At 46.6% G+C, this 25,179-nt stretch overlaps 2 protein-coding genes across 6 annotated transcripts; both read left to right on the top strand.

The window, feature by feature from the left end:
• The first annotated feature begins 1,353 nt into the window (after positions 1 to 1,353).
• Positions 1,354 to 8,930, top strand: BOLA3 (bolA family member 3). 3 transcript variants are annotated; one of them, XM_028741113.2, is made up of 5 exons: positions 1,354 to 1,476; positions 2,635 to 2,761; positions 5,908 to 5,996; positions 6,650 to 6,763; positions 8,033 to 8,930. In XM_028741113.2, the coding sequence occupies exons 1-4, from the start codon at positions 1,435 to 1,437 to the stop codon at positions 6,719 to 6,721; spliced, it is 330 nt and encodes a 109-aa protein (XP_028596946.2). In that variant the 5' UTR covers positions 1,354 to 1,434; the 3' UTR covers positions 6,722 to 6,763; positions 8,033 to 8,930. The 3 variants fall into 3 exon arrangements, with proteins under 3 accessions (XP_028596946.2, XP_028596945.2, XP_028596944.2); XM_028741112.2 differs by having other exon boundaries at positions 8,525 to 8,930; XM_028741111.2 differs by lacking the exon at positions 8,033 to 8,930 and having other exon boundaries at positions 6,650 to 7,511.
• Positions 8,931 to 14,251: 5,321 nt separating this feature from the next.
• Positions 14,252 to 22,517, top strand: MTHFD2 (methylenetetrahydrofolate dehydrogenase (NADP+ dependent) 2, methenyltetrahydrofolate cyclohydrolase). 3 transcript variants are annotated; one of them, XM_028741107.2, is made up of 8 exons: positions 14,252 to 14,446; positions 16,115 to 16,299; positions 17,801 to 17,923; positions 18,086 to 18,238; positions 18,319 to 18,426; positions 19,075 to 19,167; positions 19,532 to 19,657; positions 21,702 to 22,517. In XM_028741107.2, the coding sequence occupies exons 1-8, from the start codon at positions 14,313 to 14,315 to the stop codon at positions 21,839 to 21,841; spliced, it is 1,062 nt and encodes a 353-aa protein (XP_028596940.2). In that variant the 5' UTR covers positions 14,252 to 14,312; the 3' UTR covers positions 21,842 to 22,517. The 3 variants fall into 3 exon arrangements, with proteins under 3 accessions (XP_028596940.2, XP_028596941.1, XP_028596942.1); XM_028741108.2 differs by lacking the exon at positions 14,252 to 14,446 and adding an exon at positions 14,798 to 14,956; XM_028741109.2 differs by lacking the exon at positions 14,252 to 14,446 and adding an exon at positions 15,054 to 15,100.
• Positions 22,518 to 25,179: the final 2,662 nt, after the last annotated feature.

Genomic DNA, 25,179 nt, shown 5'->3' on the forward strand with positions numbered 1-25,179 from the left:
TTGATACATTTTGATTAAAGTTTTGCGATCCTCAACATGGGATACACTTTTTTCACAGTTGCTGCCATGCACTTGGCTGGCATCTTCACCGCCTTGACCCCGAGGTCTTGCTTTGAAGTTGGTGCAGGGGGGGAAATCATAGGAGGGTGCAGGGACTGCACGAAGACACAAGAGGGTGCTGTAGCCTAACAAATGAGGATCAAGGAAGCCTTAAAAGCAAAGCCAACATTCTCCTGTTGCCTTATGAGCCAGGATGCCTGTTCCCTAAATGAAATAGGAAAATTTGGAGACTTCGCACATATACGGACACAACCTACCTAATGCATGCAGAGTGCTGAGGGCTTGTGCTCTCAGGGCACAACAGCGCTCCCAGAATTTCATTCTGAACTTGCAAGAAATTGATCTTTTAGTGTTGCAGCAACCACAATTTATTTCATAAAATGTATACGCTGGTTTATTTGGTTTTTTTGAATGGTTAAAGCAGTTTTAATGGTTAGAGCCCCTCCTTTGCCTTCCCGCCCCCCGGGCAAAAAGATACAAGAAAAATCACCAATAAGAAAGAATAATAACCATAATTTAAGACTTTAAAGTTTAAAACAACTGTAGACTGAAAACATTAAAACATGCACCAACTTTCCAAGCATCTGGGTAAAAAGGTAAAGGGACCCCTGACCATTAGGTCCAGTCGTGGACGACTCGGGGGTTGCGCACTCATCTCGCTTTACTGGCCGAGGGAGCCAGCATACAGCTTCCGGGTCATGTGGCCAGCATGACTAAGCCGCTTCTGGCGAACCAGAGCAGCGCACGGAAACGCCATTTACCTTCCTGCCGGAGTGGTACCTATTTATCTACTTGCACTTGACGTGCTTTCGAACTGCTAGGTTGGCAGGAGCAGGGACCGAGCAACGGGAGCTCACCCCGTCGTGGGGATTCGAACCACCAACCTTCTGATCGGCAAGTCCTAGGCTCTGTGGTTTAACCCCCAGCGCCACCAGCGTCCCAAGCATCTGGGTAGGCTAGTCTAAACAAAAATGGTTTTTTAGCAGGCTCTGGCAAGCACCCTGTGAAGGCATCTGCCTGATGTCAATAGGCGGGGAGTTCCAACGTGCAGGTGTTGCCGCCCTGCAAGGTGGAGGTCCCACGTGGCACCAGCGGCAGAGCCCGTTCCGCCGACTGAGTATATGGAGTAGGACCGCCTGGAAGGTGGTGGCCTCTCCTTCGGCGGAGGGGAGAGAACCTTCTGCTCCGAGATTTCCCTTGTTAACTCTATGCTCTTGGGAGAGCCGGAAGAAGGGGCGGCATTGCGACTCTACCCGTTTCCTAACTCTGTGCTCTTGAGAAGAGCCGAGAGGAGAAACCCAGCTGCACGGCGCACGCGCGGAACGTCATCTTCCAGCGCCTCCAAGACGCGCTCCCCTCTGACGCAACGGCGCGATGGCTGCCGCCGTAGCGAGGATGGCCGCTTGTCGGGGGAAGGTCGGTGATCTGCGGGCGGAGAGCTGCGGCCTCCTTGGCGGCGCTCTTCGCCGGAGGCCCTGGAGCGGGGGGGGGGGGCGGGCAGCGCCGCCCAAGCCCGCTCCTCGGCCCCCGCCGGCCCAGGCGGTGTGGGGCCCCCGACGCCCTCGGCTCTGGAGCAGCGCAGTCGCCCCAAGGACGAGGAGAGCCCCTCCTTTGCCTTCCCGCCCCCGGGCAATAAGGCTCGGGCTCGGGGAGCCTGCTGTCTGACGTTGCGCATGGTTCCCCCCTTCCCCGCCCCCCCCCGAGTTTCTGGTTTATTCTGCGTCGCGTTTCTGGTTTATTCTTGGTAGGGATCATAGCTGTCAACTTTCCCCCTTTTAAAGGGAAATTCCCTTATTCCGAATAGGATTCCTCGCAAGAAAAGGGAAAAGTTGACAGCTATGGTAGGGATCCCAGTGCGGAATAACTTGTGGGAGAGCAAGAGCCAGGCATTTTATTTTATTGTGTGTGCCATTGTGATTTAGGGGATTGTCAGTGGTGGAGCAAGGGACGCGGGTGGCGCTGTGGGTTAAAGCCTCAGCGCCTAGGGCTTGCCGATCGAAAGGTCGGCAGTTCGAATCCCCGCGGCGGGGTGCGCTCCCGTCGCTCGGTCCCAGCGCCTGCCAACCTAGCAGTTCGAAAGCACCCCTGGGTGCAAGTAGATGAATAGGGACCGCTTACTAGCGGGAAGGTAAACGGTGTTCCGTGTGCTGCGCTGGCTCGCCAGATGCAGCTTGTCACGCTGGCCACGTGACCCGAAAGTGTCTGCGGACAGTGCTGGCCCCCCGGCCTATAGAGTGAGATGGGCGCACAACCCTAGAGTCTGGCAAGACTGGCCCGTACGGGGAGGGGTACCTTTACCTTTACCTTTTACAGTGGTGAAGCATGCCCTTAGCATGCAGAAGGTCCCAGGTTCAGTCCACAGCATTTCTAGGTAAGGTTGGGAAAGATTTGGGGCTGAAACGCTGGAGAACCACTGCCAGTCATTGTGGGCAATACAGAGCCAGGTGCAGTGTGACTCAGGTGGTGGCAGCTTCCCATGTTCCCATAGGGACGTTTACATCCTTTGCCATTATTATAGTTGGCTTTATTCTGACGATATCCCAACTAACACAAACTCTTTCCATTTCTCATCAGATCCATTTTCTTCTGCGCAATATAGTGCGGACCTTTGCTTCACAGACGGAGGGAGAAATCAGGGTGGCACAAGTACTTAAAGAAAAGTTCCCTCAGGCTGCTGCTATCAAAGTAGTAGATATATCAGGTAATTAGCAAAGCCTCAGGCTCTGTCTGAACACTTGCCATTCTGCAGGCTTTCCTGTGATCTGAATCATTTCTGTAGATAAGATTTGGAGAAAGGCATTGCTTTGTGGTTAATTGTAATTTTGGGTTAAGATTAAGAGTTGGCATTGTGTGCCCCTTAGTCTACCTTGTGGGTTTACATTAGCCAGAAATACTGTTTTTCTCATTTTGCTCTTGGATGCCTTTAATAAAGGTACTGTATATTGAAAAATCCAGTGGCAGTACTCTTAGAGAATCAACATGTAGAGAGAAATGAAAAGGCTAGATGAATTCCCCCCCAAATCTTGTAAATTCTAAGTCCAACTAACAGGCAGTTGGTTGCCTTAGGTTTCCCATGTTGTTGTTCTTTGGAGATCACTCGTAGCCAAATAAGATTGTTTTCCATGAATATGGTCTTAACAGTGTGTCCGTAAGTGACTGTGGAGGCCAATTCTGGAGCTGCAAATCTTTCCACAGTGAGGACATAGGTTTCTGGGCAGGAGTTGATCATGGTGAGGATTTGCCAAACGTGCCTTCCTCTTAGCTCATGCAGAATACAATGCAGTTTTCATTTGGTATCCACTGCAGTCATGAACATTTCATTATTTAATACTTTATACCACGTCTTGACTGCCAAAGTACAGCACAGAACACAAAATAAAAATCACCTCTGCAAAATTATAATCAATAATGAAATTGAATGAATCCTAAAACTTAAAAATAAAGTTAAATGTTAGAATAAAATAAATTTTATAAGCCAGGTTTGGGTCATCTATTAAAACAGGAAGAGCAAAGTGGCCCAGATATGCTCCTTGCTGAAATATATTCCAAAGTTCAGGCAACACCACAGAGAAGGGTTGACTTTGTGCTCCCACAAATCGCACTAGTGTGAAATCTGGGGCACAGAGCATTGCTTCCCTTGAGAGTGGGGTAGAACATATGGGAAGATCCTGAAAGTATAGAGGACCTGCACTATGAAGGTAGTTGCCAGGATGTTGAATTGGGCCCTGGAGCATATTAGACCAGAATAAAAGTGATATTGCACTGTCACATTCCGTAGCTCCCAAACATGGCGAGCAGCACCTTCTGTTATCACCAGCTGAGAAACTTAACAGGAAAGTAGCACCAAAGAGAACCCCACCGTGTTCTGAAGAGCTGGAGAGCCAGCATGGTGTAGTGGTTAGGAGCAGTGGACTCGTAATCTGGTGAACCAGGTTCGCTTCCCCGCTCCTCCACATGCAGCTGCTGGGTGACCTTGGGCTAGTCACACTTCTCTGAAGTCTCTCAGCCCCACTCACCTCACAGAGGGTTTGTTGTGGGGGAGGAAGGGAAAGGAGAATGTTAGCCGCTTTGAGACTCCTTAAGAGGAGTGAAAGGCAGGATATCAAGTCCAAACTCTTCTTCTTTTTATAATATTTTTTATTCATTTTCCAATACAAATTTATACAATTCATACATCTTAATTATATCCCCTTTCTCTTTTTGACTTCCCTCAACCTGACTGAAAATCCTTCACAATTTTACTTCTTCCACATTCCTAAAGTCACACTTCTACTATTATTATATATTAAGCCTTATTTTTTTAGTAATATTCTAACATTTCTTCTCACAGAGCTTCATTAAAACTTACAAACGTTATCTGATTATCACTTAGCGTTTGCATATATTCTGTAATTTTTTTCCAGTCTTCTGAAAATCTCTGATCTCGTCGATTTCGGATCCTTCCCGTCATTCTGTCAAGCTCTGCATAGTCCATCATTTTAAGTCTCCATTCTTCTAGCGGAGGTAGCTCCTCTTGTTTCCACTTCTGGGCCATCAATATTCTTGCTGCTGTCACTGCATATAAAAATAACTTCTTTTCTTTCTTATTTATCTCATTCCCTATAATACCAAGTAAAAAAGCTTCTGGTTTCTTAACAAATGTATATTTCGACATTTTCTTCAATTCATTATATATCAATTCCCAAAAGCTTTTTACTTTCTTACATTCCCACCACATATGATAAAATGTACCTTCCTTTTCTTTACATTTCCAACATTTATTCCAAGTCTTATACATCTTAGCTAATTTCCCCGCTGTTACATACCATCTATACATCATTTTCATCACATTTTCTTTTATTGTTGTACATGCAGTAAATCTTAAACCTTCTTTCCATAATTTCTCCCAGTCCTCCATTTGTATATTATATCCAAAGTCTTTCGCCCAGTCAATCATGACCGATTTTACCTCTTCATCCTTTGTACACCATTCTAATAGTAGCTTATACATTCTTTCCAGAATTTTAAAGTCATTATTTATTATTTCTCTTTGGAATTTTGATTCTTTATCATCAAAACCTCTTAAAGTCAAATCTTTTTTAAACATTTCATTAATTTGGAAGTAATGCAGCCAATCATTAACATATTCCTTAACTCCTTCAAATGGTTTCATTCTCCATTTACCTTCTGTTTTCTGTATTAACTTCTGATATGTCACCCATCCCCCTTTCATATTGATTTTTTTCACACTCATTGCCTCCAATGGTGATAACCAATACGGAGTTTTTGGTTCCAACAAGTTTTTATATCTTTCCCAAACTTCGATCAAAGACCTTCTTATGGTGTGGTTTTCAAAACCTTTATGTACTCGTTTTTTGTCATACCACAAATATGTGTGCCTCTTCTTCTTCTTCTTTGTCTTTGTCTTCGTTGTCGTCTTATTCTGAAGGAAGTGTAACTTTGTGCATAATGCCAAAACTGACAAGCCTCCCAACCTAGGCTCTGCCACCATCATGATCTTTGTCATTGAATAAACAACTTGTTTGCCCTCAACCATCCATCATCATAGGCTTATAGAACTGTAAAGTTGGAAGGCATCCCAAGGATCATCTAGTCCAACCCCTGCAGTGTAGCAATCTCCACTAGATCATACATGACAGAAAGGCACAAATGATCTATTGTAGAGTTAGTTATTATAAATTGTCATGTGGTTTCTGTTACCATGTAGATTTCTTTCCCTGGTTGATCGTGTGACACCCCCCCCCCCCAAAAGCCCCTATTTAAAAGTGATATCAAGTTAAAAGAGCATAGGGAATTGTTAAAATAAAATAGCTGAAAATATGGTAAAATCAAATCCATTTTGTCAAGGTGGCTGTGGAGCAATGTATGAAATCCATATAGAGTCTGAAGAGTTTAAGGAAAAGAGAATGGTACAGCAACACCAAATGGTCAATCAGGTAAGCAGGTTAACATATTCTGGGTTGTCTATCTCTGTGTGGGAAATTATATTACATTTTCAGTTTCATGGATGCTTTGGATCTTGAGTTTTTGAGTTTCAAGCATTTTGCAGGATAATCTGCTCTTTTCTGTTCAAGCTCCCCCAGACTGTTCCCTATTCCATTTTCTTTGAATTAACTTAATTGTTCAAGTCTTTGACCTTAGTTGAGATGAGCTAATACAAGCAGTAGAATAAATTTTTGTATGGCCAGATGTTTAGAGCATGCTTATAAGTTGTTTTGGGTTGCCTTGGACAAGATAAACTGACCAACAGTTACAATAAATAATAGTAACAAAAACAGAGATGGAATACTCTGAAGGTCGGTAACAATTCACCTGCTGCTCAGTGCATTGCAGTAAACAGCATCCATACCTGGACACAAATAGCTTCATTTTTTAACTAGTTGGGTTTTAAAATTCCATAAGCAGATGGCCAGAAGCACCTTTCCCCACTTTGAAAGCAAAATACATTGGATCAAATAGAAGCTGCTACTTTGAATTCTGTCTGTGCTTGACGGGGTGTTTTGAACCATGCTTGGGTGTTGCCTTCTGGTCTTTGAGGTTGTTTCACCCCACTTTTTGTGTAGCTGCTTGCAATGCTTTCTTCCTCCAGGCTTTAAGTGATGAAATTAAAGCAATGCATGGACTACGGATATTTACTTCTGTTCCCAAGCAAGGAAGCTAGGAGTGGCTGACAACGTGCAAGATTTTCATATTCCAGAAACTGGTGAGGCTCTGAGAGAATGCTGCTTAGCACATGATACAGCCAGATGCCTTTATTTCCACCCTCCCACGCTTCTCCATCTCCTTCTGATCTACAAACTACAAATAAAATCACTGTGCTGATGTGCTGTAAAATAAGGGTACCTAAGGCTCGTTTCAAAAGCAGTATTTATTTCAGATGCAGAGGTCAGCTCTCTTAATTGCATTGATTAACCTCTTTTCCCCAAGAAGACTCGTGTCAGAGTATCGTGTGAGTCTCTTTTGCCAACAGCTCTAGAGAAAGAACGAAGAATATTGTAGAGAGGAAGAAGTACTCCTTGATATCCACCCCTCTTTATGCAAAAGTATGCCAAAGTTCAAGGGAAAATTATAGATGAAATGTGCTGCACTTGTTTCTGGGGTTTATGGCAACTGAGGAGCTGAAAAGGAATTTCAGAACAACAACTTTAGAGAGATTACTGAAAGAAGAATGCAGATGCCTTGTACACAGAGTGCCTTCCTTGTAATAAGGTTGCTTTAAACCAGCTGTTACAAACAGCACAGTTTTCTAGGGTTAAATGATCCTAGCAACATTGTTTTATTAGCTGTGATGAGCAGGGCTGCCTGTCCTGACCTTTCTAGGAATGTTACTGCAGTTAGTTTCTTGAAATGTTAAATGAGGTGTGATCTTTGGTAAAGAGTATCTTGCCATTTTTGCATGAGCAGCAGTGTTGAATTCTGAATATCTAAAATAAAAATGCTACTTAAGTTTTCTTCCAGTCTAACTGCAAAGCGCTCTGTACTCTAACAGTATTGTATAGTGGGCTGCACTGGAATACAAAAGGGACTTGTTGGACTGCAACTACAATTAGCCATATATCACACTGTGGCCTCTGGGAACCGCCAGTACCATTGCGATGCAACCCACTGTAATATTGGTATAGGATCCTTTGCACGCCCTGCAGCAAAGTTGAAAGGGCAACAGCATCACTTCAAGCCACAGAGAATGCAGCAACAGCATTAGATAAACCTCAGCAACCATGGCAACGTTGCTGACATCCACCAATTACACTGCAGCATTAGGATGTCTTCACATTAACCTTGCTTGCCAAGAACCAAGCCATGCATAGTGATACCCCTGTAACGCCATACTGCTCATCACACAGATGAGACTCAAACTGGCAGATACTCCACACTTTCACAATTGTTTGAACCACTGTGGTTTCCTCAACACAAGGCAAGTTTTTTTTTAATTACCACTTTAATAGGGTATCTTCCTGTGTGTTTAAAAAAGGTAAAGGTACCCCTGCCCGTACGGGCCAGTCGTGTCCGAATCTAGGGTTACGCGCTCATCTCGTTTAAGAGGCCGGGAGCCAGCGCTGTCCGAAGACACTTCCGGGTCACGTGGCCAGCGTGATGAAGCTGCTCTGGCGAGCCAGCACCAGCGCAGCACACGGAAACGGCGTTTACCTTCCCGCTATAAAGTGGTACCTATTTATCTACTTGCACTTAAGGGTGCTTTCGAACTGCTAGGTGGGCAGGAGCTGGGACCGAACGACGGGAGCTCACCCCGCCGCGGGGATTCGAACCGCCAACCATACAATCGGCAAGTCCTAGGCACTGAGGTTTTACCCACAGCGCCACCCGCGTCCCTCCTGTGTGTTTAGTTCTCTGTAAATCTCACTGGAATCAAGAACTGAAGGGAAGATATATGCATGTTTTCATTACATAAACAGTCCAGCACTCACTGCAGCTGGGGGATTGAATCCCCTTTTTCCACATACAGAGCTTGCCAACAACTGCCTGTGTTGAAAGGGAAGCAGAATGAGGTGCAGAGGAGAAGGAAGATGGAAGCCCCTAAGAGCTGCTATTGATTGTGGTCACTTGCCATTCATACTCAACAGTTCTGAGCACTTAGCCAGGCAGAACACAGTATGGAATGTGAGCATTGGATACCACCTACTAAGTGGTTAATGTTACAAAATGGCTGTGGAACGTGATGGAGCAGATCATACATCTGTGCCTCAACACACTTTTGTCTGTCTTTTAGTCATGTTAATAGAGAGAATCGTATCAACTTATTGTCTGTTGGCACTATAAAACACCCACTGTGATCCTAAAACATAGCTTGTGCTACAACCTTTATCACAGAAATGTGAGTGTTTCTTCAAATAAAACATAACTTCACTGTATCACTGAAGTCTTAAGACTTGTTTTGGAGCTGTTTCATCAGAGAATCTTGAGTTTTAGTCACTTATTAATTCATTTTCTTGACTGCTTTCTGCAAGAGTCTTAAAGCAACTTTCAAACACTATAAAAATAAGAGTATTTAAAATTGGCAATTAACACACTAAAATCCACTAATATAATCCCCTAATATTTAATAAACAAAGGAAACGATGGATAAACTTGGTCACCATAAAAGTATGCCTGCAGGAGCCGTAATGACCTTAACATTCAAATGCTTGGGAGAAGAGAAACCTCTTCATTTTGCACCAGAAAGATGTTAATGTCCCTGTTCACTTGCACAACAGAAACTATGGATGGACATAGGGGACTGGCCTGCAAACAGACTGGCTTCACATTGTAATGAGAACAGTGAAAATATTGGTGTAAAACCAGTCTCCACAAGGGGGAGAGTGGAGCCGTCCTTGCTTTGTGGTACAAGCAGGAGGAAAGCAAGATGAGCTTACCTGCCTCTTATTATTTCTCCTCCTCCTCCTCCTCCTCAGCACATTACAAACGTTTGAGGCTAGTTTGAAACTTGCAGGGGTCTTACTGGCAGAGGAGATTGTCCTACTGTTACCTCCCACCTCTGGGAGTGGCCCTCTGGCAAAAAACGAGTATGTAAAATACCAGGTGTTAGACCTGCTTTTCACAATTAGTGGGCAGTATTTGACTCACTACTAGAGATGTATGTTTTTGTGGCAAGAATAAGGCAATGAGTGGTTGTGTTGTGGGGGTGGAGAGTATTGAGAAATACAAAGCACATATCTTTCTAATCACACCTTAGCACACTTTGCTGATTAAGAGCATGGTAATTAGTTTTGCAAACAGGCATGTTCAGCAAATATATTAATTAATTTCTGCATGGCATAGAGCACCCTTCCTCAACTTTGTGCCCTCAGGCTGGTTGGGCCCAGTCTTATTCAACATCTTTATCAACGACTTGGATGATGGACTCAAGGGCATCCTGATCAAATTTGCAGATGACACCAAACTGGGAGGGGTGGCTAACACCCCAGAGGACAGGATCACACTTTAAAACGACCTTGACAGATTAGAGAACTGGGCCAAAACAAACAAGATGAACTTTAACAGGGAGAAATGTAAAGTATTGCACTTGGGCAAAAAAAAAATGAGAGGCACAAATACAAGATGGGTGATACCTGGCTTGAGAGCAGTACATGTGAAAAGGATCTAGGAGTCTTGGTTGACCACAAACTTGACATGAGCCAACAGTGTGACGCGGCAGCTAAAAAAGCCAATGCAATTCTGGGCTGCATCAATAGGAGTATAGCATCTAGATCAAGGGAAGTAATAGTGCCACTGTATTCTGCTCTGGTCAGACCTCACCTGGAGTACTGTGTCCAGTTCTGGGCACCACAGTTCAAGAAGGACACTGACAAACTGGAACGTGTCCAGAGGAGGGCAACCAAAATGGTCAAAGGCCTGGAAACGATGCCTTATGAGGAACGGCTAAGGGAGCTGGGCATGTTTAGCCTGGAGAAGAGGAGGTTAAGGGGTGATATGATAGCCATGTTCAAATATATAAAAGGATGTCACATAGAGGAGGGAGAAAGGCTGTTTTCTGCTGCTCCAGAGAAGCGGACACGGAGCAATGGATCCAAACTACAAGAAAGAAGATTCCACCTAAACATTAGGAAGAACTTCCTGACAGTAAGAGCTGTTCGACAGTGGAATTTGCTGCCAAGGAGTGTGGTGGAGTCTCCGTCTTTGGAGGTCTTTAAGCAGAGGCTTGACAACCATATGTCAGGAGTGCTCTGATGGTGTTTCCTGCTTGGCAGGGGGTTGGACTCGATGGCCCTTGTGGTCTCTTCCAACTCTATGATTCTATGAAGTTGTAGTCCAAACCATCTGAAGATCACCAGGTAGTAGAACCCAGCACAAATTTCTCACATCTCCGTCGCTGACCTTATTTAACACCAGCTACTGTGTGGGAAAAGCCACTGGGAATTGTGTTACATATTATAGTGGGCTCTTTGCCAAGCCTTCCAGAGATTTTTTCTCCCTGCTTGCCTGGGAGACTAAAAGCAGCAGGAGAGCTTCCATCAAGCAAGGTCGTCTGAGGCTAAGCATCCATATGCACACTGAGTACAGTTGCCTAGCAGGCTTTGATAAAATCAAAGAATTGTAGAGTTGGAAGGGATTCCAACCCCTGCAAAGCAGGAATCTTATCTAAAGCATCCATGATGGCTGGCCGTCCAATCTTGGCTTCAAATCTCCAAGGAAGGAGAGTCCACCACCTTCTAAGGAAGTGCATTCCCGATGTTTAGTTGGAATTTCCTTTCTTGTAACTTGAAGCTATTGGTTTGAGTTCTGCCCTCCAGAGCAGGAGAAAACAAGCTTGTTCTATATTCCATGCGACAGCCGTTGAGATATTTGAAGATGGCTATCATATCTCAGTCTCTCTTCCAGGCTAAACGTACTCAGCTCCTTCAACCATTCCTCATAAGAAGAGAAGAAGAGTTTGGATTGATATCCCGCCTTTCACTCCCTTTAAGGAGTCTCAAAGCGGCTAACATTCTCCTTTCCCTTCCTCCCCCACAACAAACACTCTGTGAGGTGAGTGGGGCTGAGAGACTTCAGAGAAGTCTGCCTAGCCCAAGGTCACCCAGCAGCTGCAAGTGGAGGAGCGGAGACGCGAACCCGGTTCCCCAGATTAGCAGACTACCGCTCTTAACCACTACACCACACTGGCTCTCATAAGGCTTGGAATTGTTATAAAATTTAGAGTGCGCACACATAGCAGACACACACTTCACAGAAAACCAATCCTTCACCCTTCAAAATATAGGAAATATTTTCTGAGAAAATTACACATTGGTTTAGCACACAGAACAATCCCCAAAAGCCATCCTGACTCTCGACTAAATATTTCCTCTGCAGAAGAGAAACTTTCCCAATAGTTCTTTCACTTTCAAATCCTGTCTTAAGGGCATATTTTGTGTATGAATAGCCGTGGGCCTGGCACCTGGATGAGACCCAAAGTATTTACCATCTCAAAAGAATGGCCAGACTGCCCAGGTAAAGCTATCAGTAAAGCATCAGGTATCCTGGCAGAAAGGAGAGAAGCCACACAATCAAATTTCTGTGTAGACTGCCTCTTTCTGTGATATATATATTTGATGCTTTTAGTGCATAGTGTTTGGCTAATGGGTTGGGCAACATCTATAAAGGGGCGTGCACTCCTTTGTTCTGGGTCTCTCGCCTCCCTGCAAGGAGGTGGGGAACCCTGTTGCAATAGAAAAATAAAATCTGCCTTGCTTTCACTAGATCCTGCCTCCATCCATCCTTGTCTGACCGATCATGGACTTATGGGACTCAAGAGTCCCTTGGGGAATTGGGCAGCAAAAGCCAACCCCCTATTTTTCTACAACAGTTTCCAGACCCTTGGTTATATTGGTTGCTCTCCTCTGCACATGTTCCGGCTTGTCAACATCCTTACTAAATTGTGGTGCCCAGAACTGGACACAGTACACGCTAGCAAGGTTATGCTTAAAATTCAACAAGGCAGGCTTAAGCAGCATGTGGACTGAGAACTCCCAGAAGTGCAAGCTGGATTTCGAATGGGCAGAGGAACCAGAGTCCAAATTGCAAACATGTGGTGGATTATGGAGAAAGCTAGAGAGTTCCAGAAAGACATCTACTTCTGCTTCATTGACTACGCAAAAGCCTTTGACTGTGTCGACCACAGCAAACTATGGCAAGTTCTTAAAGAAATGGGAGTGCCTGATCACCTCATCTGTCTCCTGAGAAATCTCTGTGTGGGACAAGAAGCTACAGTTAGAACTGGATATGGAACAACTGATTGGTTCAAAATTGGGGAAGGAGTACGGCAAGGCTGTATATTGTCTCCTTGCTTATTTAACTTATATTTAATTCATCATGCGAAAGCCTGGACTGGATAAATCCCAAAATGGAATTAAGATTGCTGGAAGAAATATCAACAACCTCAGATATGCAGATGACACAACCTTGATGGCAGGAAGTGAGGAGGAATTAACCTTTTAATGAGGGTGAAAGAGAGCACAAAATATGGTCTGAAATTCAACATCAAAAAAACGAAGATCATGGCCACTGGTCCCATCACCTGGCAAATAGAAGGGGAGGAAATGGAGGCAGTGAGAGATTTTACTTTCTTGGGCTCCATGATCACTGCAGATGGTGACAGCAGTCACAAAATTAAAAGGCCCCCCTTTCTTGGGAGAAAAGCAATGACAAACCTAGACAGCATCTTTAAAAGCAGAGACATCACCTTGCCGACAAAGGTCCGTATAGTTCAAGCTCTGGTTTTCCCAGTGGTAATGTATGGAAGTGAGAGCTGGACCATAAAGAAGGCTGATCGCCGAAGAATTGATGCTTTTGAACTGTGGTGCTGGAGGAGACTCTTGAGAGTCCCATGGACTGCAGGAAGATCAAACGCATCCATTCTGAAGGAAATCAGCCCTGAGTGCTCACTGGAAGGACAGATAGTGAAGCTGAGGCTCCTGTACTTTGGCCACCTCATGAGAAGAGAAGACTCCCTGGAGAAGACACTGATGCTGGGAAAGATGGAGGGCACAAGGAGAAGGGGGCGACAGAGGACGAGATGGTTGGACAGTGTTCTCGAAGCTACCAGCATGAGTTTGACCAAACTGCGGGAGGCGGTGGAAGACAGGAGTGCCTGGTGTGCTCTGGTCCATGGGGTCACGAAGAGTCGGACACCACTAAACGACTAAACAACAAATGCCTTTTCTTGACCTGGACCCTCGACTTCTGTTGGGGCAGCTTAGAATACCGGTAGTATTAGCTATTTTTGCACCGAGAACTAAACACACAGGAAGATACGCTACTAAAGCCGTGATAAAAAACTCGTCCCGACTCCGCAATGGAAACTTCCCCTTTCAGAGCAAAGGAAAAGAGAAGGAGGCGCTGCCCTGCCTGTACTAGGCACGGTCCCGCCCCTTCCCTCAGATTGCTTTATTTCAGGACCTGTAAACGCGCTCTTCTTTCCTGCGTTGACCAATCAGGACTTTCGATGCCCGTTTAAGCCCGCCCCCTGGTCCCTCCTTTCCGGGTTGCATCAGCCTTTCCCCCGCCGCTTACAGTAGAAGCCACGGAGCGCTCCTCGGAAGCCCCCCGCCCTGCATTGGCGTCATTCCCGGCCCTCGCCCAATCAGGGCAGCCGCGACTCTCCCCTCGCCGGACCGCGTCATTCCCCTTTGCAGCCAATGGCGGCGAGGCCGGCTTGGGAAACGGGGCGGGGCGGAGCCTTTATAAGGCCTTGCTCTGGAACCGGCGGCCGCTTCCTCGCCCCTCGCTCTTCGCCCGCGTTGCCGAGCACTGTCGCCATGGCAACCGCCTCCGCGCTCCCGCTCTTCCGGATCCTGGCCCGAGCCGCCTCGGCCGGCCCCGCCGCCCCTTGCTGCTGCCCGCGCCTGCCCGGCCCGCGGGGGACTCGCCGGCTCCACCTCACGGCGCCCAGGTAGGCGGGGTCGTCTGTCGGGCGGTGGAGCCTCCCTGGCCGGGCGCAGACTACCTGAGGAGAAGGAGGAGGAGGGTGATAATGGCCAGTTCGAGGCTTCCCCCTCTCTTCCCCCCGCGTGTCCCTGTCTCCGCCCGGCCGCCGCCTTGGGAGAGGAAAGGGGGCAGGGGGGGCTGGCAGCGACCCCCCCCCGGGACCCCCTCCCCCCCGGCCCATCTCTGCCCCGCTGCTTCCCTCGGGGAGCCCCTCCCGGGCGGGCGGGCCGGCCGGCGTCGTGGCGCCACTCCCCCTGGCGGCGGCGCGGAGGGCGGCAGGCTGATGAAATCGCCCCGGCCGCTTGCATGGCTCGGCCCGGAGCTGCTGCTGCCGCCGCCGCGGAGTTTCGCGCCGCCAGCCCGGGGTTGCTTCTGTGCCTCTGATGGGGCGGGTCACGGGAATGCTTTATCATCAGTATCATGGGCATCGGAGGCGCAGGGGCGCCCCAAGGCTTCCAGGAGCAAAGAGTTGGAGGTGCAGTGTGTTGTGTAATGGTTAGTGTTGGGCCAGTTCACTGTCTCTCAGCCCACCCTACCTCGCAGGGTTGTTATGGGAGATTATACCAGGGGGCGGGGGGGAGAACCACATGCGCTGCCTTGAGCGCTTTGGAGAAAAAAGGTGGGCTATTAAGTAAAGACATAAATAGTCGTTGCTTGAAAAGGAGTACTGAATCCTATCCCTAGAAACCTGCTGAAGTGGAGGGTGTGGGTCCCAAGACTTTCAAGGGCAAAGTGTGGAGCCTTAATTGGAAAAGGGGCACCTGTCATCTTTCTCTCTCCCTGGTGCTCTTATCGCTTGAGGAAGCCTGGTCTGCTGGATAATATTCTGCAGAGCGCAGTTGCACCTTCCCCACTTCATGAAAAACAGCTTTGAGAACTTGGTTGGTGTTGGGAAAACAAGTTTCCCAGGCACTTTTTGAGACTCTGGAAGTTTGAAGAGTGTGCAAAAGGAATGTGAGAGAAAGATGATCTCTTTCCACAGCAGATTTGCCCTGTGGGTATCAGTGTACCTGATTCACCAAGACCCATTGCATGTTAGCCAAAACCCCAGCATGGTTGGCTCACAGTAGCAGCAAGGGGGTTTCCTGCCTCACTGCAGCAAGAAGTGAAACTTGCTTCTGAGGCTGCACCAAAATATCCTGCACAGAGATAGTAGCTTAAGTAAAATGCTTTTGTCTGAATATATTAAAATGTTATTCCAAATGGGCTCTGTGAAGTCATTCTACTGATACTGCAGTGGCAATTGCATGTAGAATTGGGCATTTTCTATTTTTTAGAGCAAGAGAAGGCCTGATCTTGTTCTGGAGGTCATCCTTCTCTTACTCTTCATAGTGCCTCTGAAGTTATGTAATGCCTTTGTGGCAGTTGTTCGTGTGAAGTTTTTAGCTCCCTTGCATTCTTGCTCCATTTTGCCAACTGTTGGCTGTAGAGCGCATGCATTCGGCTGCCCCCCCCCCCATGTCCCTGTCCTTTTGTTAGGCTCCTGTCTCCCATGAGATCTGTGAACCTTTATGTGTTGGGTCAGATAGCCTCGGAATAAGTGTAAGCTGCTCTGTGGAGAAGTAATGAATTTCCAACAAGACACTCCTAAGCTTTTTTGGGATCAAATGCTTTAAAAACTCTCTGCTTGCAGGAATGAAGCAGTTGTCATTTCTGGGAGGAAGCTGGCACGGCAGATCAGGCAAGAAGCCCGCCATGAAGTGGAGCAGTGGGTTGCAGATGGAAACAAAAGGCCCCATCTCAGTGTGGTTCTAGTTGGTGAAAACCCCGCCAGCCACTCCTATGTCCTGAACAAAACTAAGGCTGCGGCTGATGTAGGTATGTCTTTCCTGGCCTGGGTCTTCTGCAGTATTAGTTGCTGGCAGAAAAAGGGTCTCAGATGAGTGTCAGTCCCCACAACTCAGCTTGGCTTGTCTCTCCTCCTGACCATCTCCTGGAGCCTGTCTCAGCTGCTGCTTCCTCAGAGGCCCTTCGTTTTGAGCAGTGTAACCTCGCCTTACCTCAGGAATACTGGCTGCAAGTGATCCCCAGGGTTTAAGAGAGGCAGCCTTCTCGGCCCTACCTGGACACACCCAAGACTGAACCTGGGATCTTTTGCATGCAAAGCAAGTGCTCAGCTGCTGATCTGCAGGCCTCCTCAGTGAAGGGGCTGGGGTGCAGACGGGTGGGCCTTTCAGCTATATGGCAGACTGCAGCAGGGTTTGGCCAAAACTGTCTCTCCCCCACCACAGTCCACTTAATTTTGTTTTCTCTGGCTTCTGCCATCTCATCCCTAATGCTGCTGCTCTAATAATCCAGCTTCACTTTTGCGTCAGTAATTGTTTCAAAGCTTGAGGTGGGAAATTGAAGTAGGACTTGAAAAGTTTCAAGCTGAAAAATGCAGCAGGTGTTGCCTCTTCAGCACTTCCTGCTACTATGGTGGTATTAGTAGCAACAGCAGAGATCTAAAGCTTTAAAACAATATTTTGGGTTGCTGAGCTTTGTCAGAACTCTGTCTAGGCAGCAGTTGCTTTTGGGGCTTCACTCTAGATGTGACTTTTGAATGGAAAATGTAAAAGGAGAAAGACCCCAGGGCTTGGCAGCCACTTGAGGTTTTCATTTCACTGGTCAGATTGCAGTTACTGGATCTTCACTGCCTCATCCACTCTTGCTGTAGTTTGACATGAGGACAGTGGGCCTCATGTATCCTAAAGAATGTACACAACATTTTTGCACTGTTAAGCAACTCTGGTATTCATGGCTTCATTTAGCTGGCTCCAGCAGTTCCCTTGCATAGTTTGCAAGCCTGCTAAGTGTTTTGGGAGGGGAAGTGCTAACCAGGGGCAAAAGGCACAGGCTCACTGTCTGTCCAGATGTAGGATCATATATAAAGACACTTGGGCTTCACCAACTCGTGGACGATGTCACAATTAAAAGCCCTTCCCCATAGTCCAGGACACTTTTCACTAGGAAAGCCAAAATGTGGTGTTGCTCACTGCATCTATTATTTCTTTTGTTCTTCAGAATACTTTTCTAACAAACATTTTGAAATCTATTGTATTCTGCGTTTCCATCCGGATCTATTCCGTATCTTAATGTTCTGTGTGCTGCTGTTTGCCTATTGTGTTCCTTCTCTCCTGTATTTTTCCTCCAAAATGACTTTTTGAAAAAATTGTAAATGGCTTTGGACCAGGATTCTATTTGATTTCTCCCCTCCTGCCCCCCAAATAAAACAGAATAAAGTTCACACTGGAGCCATTCATTGACTTATACTCATGAAGTATGGTTTACCAGCTTCAATTGTCTTTTGACCCTCTTTCATCACTTTTGGTACTTGTAGGAATCAGCAGCGAAACGATCCTGAAGCCAGCCTCCATCACTGAAGAGGAGTTGCTTGATTTAATCAGCAAGCTAAACAATGACAGAAATGTAGATGGCCTCCTGGTTCAGCTCCCTTTGCCTGGTGAGTGTGGTGCTTTAGGAGAAGCTCTTCATCCAGCATCCCTAGACACATACCCATAAGTGTCAGCTTCTGATTTCCCCCTCCGTTCATCCTGTTCCTGGGATTACATACATCTGACTCCTTGCACTAAAATCTCTCTTCCCGCCCCCCCTTTCCCTCCAGAGCATATTGATGAGAGGAAGGTCTGCAATGCTGTGAACCCAGAGAAAGATGTGGATGGCTTCCATGTGGTGAATGTGGGCCGGATGTGCCTTGACCAGTACTCCATGCTGCCAGCGACACCTTGGGGCGTGTGGGAAATCATCAAGAGAACGGGTAGGTTTTGTGTACAAATACTGCTGACCTTGAGTCGCTTGAAAGAAGGCAGAGCCTGACTTGGGTGTGCTATGTTGCAGGGATTCCGACCCTCGGCAAGAATGTGGTTGTGGCTGGACGGTCAAAGAACGTGGGGATGCCCATTGCGATGCTGCTTCATACGGATGGGCGGCACGAGCGCCCCGGAGGTGAGGGTCTGGGGGGCCTTCAAGTGCAAGCTGCTTTTCCCAGGGATTCTTTCCCTCTTGGTCCACTTTCCTGGTGAGACGGAGGCTTTTCTGATCTTTGCAGGAGGCAGCAAGTCATGTTTGCTGCGAGTTCTTGTTGCTGTGTGGCCCCGGACTGACAGGTCCACTGTGATACTGCCTCTTCCTTGCCTGGATAGAAAAGGGTGGGGGGTTTTGTAGGGGTGGGGGCTGCATGTGCAAAACTGGCTTTTACAGTACAAAGTTAAGAACCACACTTGTTGCTCCACCCACTGCCTGCATGTTGCCCATATAACCCTTGTGTTATATGGAAGGTATGCCTGACCCACATTTCCCCTTCAGCTGAAGCCTTTAACTCCGAATCGTTAAACTGTTGTTTTTTAATGCGCTTTTTCTTGAGGCGCTGGGAGGTCTTGCTGGACCTCTTAGTGGGAGTATACAAAGTAATCAAACCCAAACTGTTTCATGAGGCAGGTGCGAGGAGTGCAGACTCTGTGGGTGGTAGGAGCATGTGGCGAATTGCCAGATGAGATGCAGCCCCATTCCACCTCCCTAGCTGCCGCTTGCCCTTCCGAAGGCCGTTTGAGGAGGCCCGGTGTGTCCTGTTCTGACTGTAACTTCTCTTTTCAGGGGATGCAACAGTAACCATCTCTCACCGCTACACTCCAAAGGAACAGCTCAAGCAGCACACGATTCTTGCTGACATTGTGGTTGCAGCTGCAGGTAAGATTCTGGGTGTCTTCTTTAAGAAAAACAGCCTGAAAGCCGAAGCCCTTGGAAGAACACGGCTGCCATTCCTGTAGTGGCCATGCTAAGAATAACTAGGAAGGCTTCCGCTAGGAGTCTGAATGCCGACGCTTCTGCCTGTGGAATTTCACATGCTGCTTCAAGCAGATGGCTACTGGCTTGCAATGGCTGCCCTATGTTACGATGGATGGCAGGCACCCTTTGTCAAGCTCTCGGGCTTTGTCCTGTGGACGTCTGCCTGTGGCTGCATTAAATGAAGATCAGTAGCTGCCTTAGATGTTACATGCAGAAATGAAAGTGAATGAATTAAAATGTTAACCCCTGAAATGTTGCATTGCAGGCATCCCTAATCTGATTACAGCCGATATGATCAAAGAGGGAGCTGCGGTTATTGACGTTGGCATAAACCGAGTCCGGGACCCTGTTACTGCAAAACCAAAACTTGTTGGAGATGTGGATTTTGAAGGTAAGCAGGGTGCTTTGTATTTGGACCCCCAGTCCTCACAGTGACTGATCTTGCCTTGCCTTAGGCCACCTGACGCCATGCAGTTGTTTTGGAGTATGCCTCCCATCCATCTTGTTCTGACTGGGGCTGATGGGAATTGTAGTTCAAAACATACTGAGAGCGCCGGGTTGGGGAAGGCTGGGTTAGGCAGATAGGCTCCTGCTGTCTCAGCTATCCTTGGGAGGGTTGCAGTTTTGAACGAGCTGCATAGCTTCTCCTATAAGGCAGTGGGTTAGCTTGATGCAGAATATATCCGGTTACTTGATATCTTACATAAAAAAAGATTGTAATTCTTCCTTGTAACTTCATCCTGCAACTTCTGTGTTGGATGGAGCAGCTGGTGGGCTGCGAATTTTGAATCTGATGCGTGCTCTTGGCAGCACGGAGTGGACTCTTGCGTGTGACCTTGTTTCAGCGAGTAATGGCAGGAGTTCAAATTTCTGAAAGCTTCAGCACATGCAGCTCTTGATACTGTAAATATCAGCTTAGCTAACGTATTAAGACAGTTTACCCGACAGAAAAACACCTGGATCTGGCCAGTTTTTTTGTAATGTAAGGATGGGTAGCTGCCCAGAACTCCTCCTGAATGTACACCACTGTGTGGTTTGGGGCTTCTGGCAAAAGGGCCTGACTCCCTTTCCTGAGAGCCAGTGTGGTGTAGTGGTTAAGAGCGGTAGACTCATAATCTGGTGAGCTGGGTGACCTTGGGCCAGTCACACTTCTCTGAAGTCTCTCAGCCCCACTCACCCCACAGAGTGTTTGTTGTGGGAAAGGAAGGGAAAGGAGAATGTTAGCTGCTTTGAGACTCCTTTGGGTAGTGATAAAGTGGGATATCAAATCCAAACTCTTCTTCCACTGTTGCCCTCGCAGGACTTCCCCTACCAATTACCAAGGACACTGTAGCTCATTAGGATTTTTTTTTTTTTGGTAAAGGTTAATAAGGATTCTGAACCTCTTATAGGATACAAATTATGGGTATGTTATCTCACAATGCGAAATTTTAGATACTTTGTTTTTGTTTTATTTGGCAACTAGCATGGAGACAAAAGCTCAGAGGTCTCTGAATGTGGGAGAGGTCTAGGGTGGCTTTCCAGTGGTCAGGGGAAGTGGCAGTAGTGCTGTCAGCAGCACCTGTGGCTCTTACTTTGCCCTGCTTGGTCCCCTTGCCCCAACATTCACACTGTTGTGTCACCACAGCCTTTCCCAGCAGAGATTTCAGGATTAGCTTCTTTGGGGCAGCCACCCTCTGCACCCCCCATCTTCTGTGATGGCTCTCTGCCTGTGGAATACTCTCGCCATGGAGACTTGCCTGATGCCGTTGTTACGTATCTTTAAGTGCCAGGCGAAAACATTCCTCTTCTCCCAGGCCTTTGGCTAATTAAACAAATTGGACAATCTGTGGCCTTTTAAACTGTGTGTGGGATTGTTTTTGTTTGTTACTATGGTACAAACACCCGCGGGACGCGGGTGGCGCTGTGGGTAAAAGCCTCAGCGCCTAGGGCTTGCCGATCGAAAGGTCGGCGGTTCGAATCCCCGCGGCGGGGTGCGCTCCCGTTGCTCGGTCCCAGCGCCTGCCAACCTAGCAGTTCGAAAGCACCCCCGGGTGCAAGTAGATAAATAGGGACCGCTTACTAGCGGGAAGGTAAACGGCGTTTCTGTGGGCTGTGCTGGCTCACCAGATGCAGCTTGTCACGCTGGCCACGTGACCCGGAAGTGTCTCCGGACAGCGCTGGCCCCTGGCCTCTTAAGTGAGATGGGCGCACAACCCCAGAGTCTGTCAAGACTGGCCCGTACGGGCAGGGGTACCTTTACCTTTACCTATGGTACACATTTTTATGTTTTTATATTGTAAACTGCCTTTTCATCCTTGGGTGAAGGGCAGTATAGAAATATAGCAACAATTTTGTCCTTGATTTGCCTTTGTCCTGCTTGCAGCCTCCTCCTCGGGCTTTTGACACTTGTTTTCCTTCTGTGCTCCATTATCTCCTTTCCTCCTTTTCTCCAGGTGTGAAGCAGAAAGCCAGCTACATCACTCCAGTCCCTGGTGGGGTTGGGCCCATGACAGTTGCCATGCTCATGAAGAACACCATCATTGCTGCAAAAAAATTGTGGCGGCCTCAGGAGCTGGAAGCCCTAAGTGCCTAATGCTGGACTTCCGAGGGGCAAGCAGCAGCAGCATTCCAAATCTCTTCCCAAACACAGCCTAAGGGACAATGCAATATTTATTTATTGGCTGAAAGGGCATCAGAGTCTCGCTCTGGAGTATTTATTTTAAAGCAAATTTTTTCCAAGGCAAAAGGGTCCAACATGATACATTATGATTCCGATCATTTAAGCGTCTTCATTTATGTGCAGGAACCAAGCTTGGGGTTAGAATGGAGGGGAGTGATTGTGCTATCTCTCAAACCCAGTAGGAAGCTGTAACTGAGGGCCAAGTGTGTGTGTTCATTGTACAAAATGTGTCTTAGTGTGTGCATCGTGCAATTTCAATTCACCAGCTTCTGCTGAACCCGGGAGATACTATGTTATCTGCTAGGATTATACCACAGCTATTCTGGAGTCAGATGTTGCTATTTTCTACAAAGCCTTATTTGTATGACCTTTCGAAGCTCTCGTAACAAAACTTCTCAGTTCCTAAACATTTTTTTTCGAAGATGGAGTGGACTCAAAAGCTAGACAGTATTTTGAGATATAGTGTTGTGTTAGCCTGCAAAAACTTGGGTGAAGTTTTTCTGTGCCTGTTCAAGCTTGCTTGCTATTTACATGGGCTGTTACTGGAGCTTGGAGGTTGCATCTGAATAAAAGCGATTCACATAGCGCATTCAAACGTTTGCATTCCAATGTGCGCACTGACAAGGGGGATCTTAATTGTGCAGCAGCCGAAGAAGAATAGTAACTTGGTGGTAAAGCATATGTGTTGTGTGCCAAAGGTCCCAAATAGTATCCCTGGCATTTGTATCCCCAGGTTTTTTTGAATACCAAATCTCCGTATGACCCATGTGGTTTTTTCGCAGTCTGGTAAGAGTCCCATTTTTTGTGACACTTGACATTTCCAATATGTGACTACATCTGATAACACACTATTACTCTCTCTCTCCAACCTGGTGCCTTCTAGATATGTGGTCAACAGTGCCCATCAACCCCAGTATCATCCAGCTATGCTGGCCATGAGTCATGGGAATTGTAGTCTAAAGTATCTACAGGGGCATCATGGTGTGGTGTGGAATCCTGACTTACAGCACCCAAGTCATTTTAGATGGTATAAATCTGAGAATCCTTAGCAAAATACTGAATTGGCTCTTGAAGATGAACATGATTTTCATGAGCACAACACAAAAGGAAGAGGTTCAAAAATTTATTAGACTATAAATGTTACTATAGTAGCAATGTAATAGCTCTGGGGCTGAAAATCTTTTGCTTTTTAAATTGTGTGTGTGTGTTTGTAGTGGCACTGAGCACTGCAGTGCTCAGTAGCTGATGGTGGGAGTAATAGATTTCACAAGCACAGGTGCATGAAACACTTGGCTTCCACAAACACTCTTTTGATTTACAAATCCTGCTAAAACTTTATAACAGTATTGTTAAAGCAGCCTCTACTAAGCAGTACACAGTAGTGGTACAAAATAAGTAAGGAAAATATACAAGGCTATGTTCAAGTTCAAGTTGTTCTTGCAGCCTTCATTGGCTTGGCACCTTCCAATGGTTTAGGAATCCAAATCCTACGAACCTCCACTAGCCTGGCCACGCTACAACGGACTGATGGGGCATAGGTTTCAGGGAGGCTAAGTTAATTCTATTTAGAAGTTGTTGCCCAGGCATAATACAGTTTTGTTGAATTTTGTCCAACAGTTAATGGGTACTTGATTGACATAATATGATAAATAGGATGCTAAATTCAAGTTTTTCTTTTGTTTTGACTTCAATATTTACAAAGTTACAAGGAAATCAGCATTAATTTCACACAGGTTCAAACCAGGTGCAATATTTAGCAAGCCAGAATATTCTGTACATAAGAGTCCTGTTTTAGAAGTAAAGTATCCTTTCCAAAGAAAATATCAAGTCTTTGAAACTGCACAATACGGAAGAAATGGTAACTGAAAAAAATCTGATTCCAAGATGTTTTTTTCCTGACAAGTAGAAGGAATGATCTTTAAGCCAGTTAAGGCCAACAGCCATCGGCAAACTATCAGATAGCATGACAGCCAGGTGACAAGCCACACACACACATTTCTGTTGTAGACCGCCTTTTTCTGTGACACGTGTGTGATGCTGTTTGCGCGGTCCTTGGCTAAGGGACAATTTCTAAAGCCTTTAAAAGTTCATGTGCTCCTTTGATCTGGGTCCTCACCTCCTACCAAGCAGAGTGGGGGTGGGGGGAACTTCTGTTGCAACAGAACAATAAAGATCCGCCTTGCTTTCACTGGATCCTGCCTCAGCTCATTCTTCTCTTGACCAATAATAGCTCAGTTGGTTAGAGCAATAGTGCAGATAATGCAAAGATTGCAGGTTCAGTCCCTGTATGGAGCAGCTGCATATTCCTACATTGCAGGGGGCTGGTCCATTCCAACTCTATGATAACAAACTTGGGGGACTTGAGTCCCTTAAAAGGGGTGTTAGGCTGTTAAAGCCCACTCTCCAATTCCTTGGGGACAGTGGTATTGGCACACACCGAGGGAGGTATCTCATGGCACTATGGTTGGCCAGGGATGCCATGCTGGGAACCCCCAGCTCTTAACAGAAAACACTCATTCACTAAGGGCTTACCCACATTTCCTCGTGTTCGGATGGCGAAGGTGACCATTCTCTTGGAACCAGCTTGGGGCCTTCATGGCAAATGCACAAACAACCAGCATTTCTCATGAAGGAATTCCACGGGAGGTGTCTCCTTGGGCCAATTGTTGAGGGTCATCAGAAGTCCAAATCTGCTTTGCTGCAACTGGATTCTGTTGCTCCTCCGCCTTCGTCAACAAGCTTGTGCAGCATTCAGATAAATGATACGTCATTTGAAGATGGCAGTAATCCGGCTCCTCCTGCCTCTGCAATACTATGGTTGATAGTGAGAGAGAGGCTTTTTCTACAGGAGTGGAAGGTTTTCTACGCTTAGCTACGAAATGAATAAAAAAGCTACTGGCTCCACTGAGAGATATCCTACTGAAATCCATGAGCCTTCAGAGGAAAAGACCAGCAGGTCCAATTGGAAGGAACTGCTGCAGACCACAGGGAAGACACCCAAGTCCAAAAATGATACTGTTCCTCCATCCAAGGAGCTCAAGTTCTAATAAGTTCCTTTGTTCCCACAGACTTTTAAAGTCCTATTTCCATGTTGCTTGGATGGATCTTAAGCTGGAGATCTAGGGTCATCATGGCATGTGACCAAGCAGGATGGAATGTCACAAATTGTCTAATTTTCTGATGCTAAATCTACATACAAAGGACCCCCCATTCCTGGGACTATAGAGTGGTCTCGCTGCCCATGTCCCGGG

This window comes from Podarcis muralis, chromosome 7 (genome assembly GCF_964188315.1).
Source record: "Podarcis muralis chromosome 7, rPodMur119.hap1.1, whole genome shotgun sequence".
Classification (NCBI taxonomy): Eukaryota; Metazoa; Chordata; class Lepidosauria; order Squamata; family Lacertidae; genus Podarcis; species Podarcis muralis.

What these genes read in the sequence shown, in the direction of transcription:
- BOLA3 (XM_028741113.2), top strand. Translation starts at nt 1,435, where the DNA reads ATGGCTGCCGCCGTAGCGAGGATGGCCGCTTGTCGGGGGAAG. An exon ending in TGGCCGCTTGTCGGGGGAAG is followed by an intron (nt 1,477 to 2,634) that starts GTCGGTGATCTG and finishes ATTTCTCATCAG; the next exon opens with ATCCATTTTCTTCTGCGCAA. An exon ending in AACACCAAATGGTCAATCAG is followed by an intron (nt 5,997 to 6,649) that starts GTAAGCAGGTTA and finishes TTCTTCCTCCAG; the next exon opens with GCTTTAAGTGATGAAATTAA.
- MTHFD2 (XM_028741107.2), top strand. Translation starts at nt 14,313, where the DNA reads ATGGCAACCGCCTCCGCGCTCCCGCTCTTCCGGATCCTGGCCCGAGCC. An exon ending in GGTTCAGCTCCCTTTGCCTG is followed by an intron (nt 17,924 to 18,085) that starts GTGAGTGTGGTG and finishes CTTTCCCTCCAG; the next exon opens with AGCATATTGATGAGAGGAAG. An exon ending in GCGGCACGAGCGCCCCGGAG is followed by an intron (nt 18,427 to 19,074) that starts GTGAGGGTCTGG and finishes TTCTCTTTTCAG; the next exon opens with GGGATGCAACAGTAACCATC.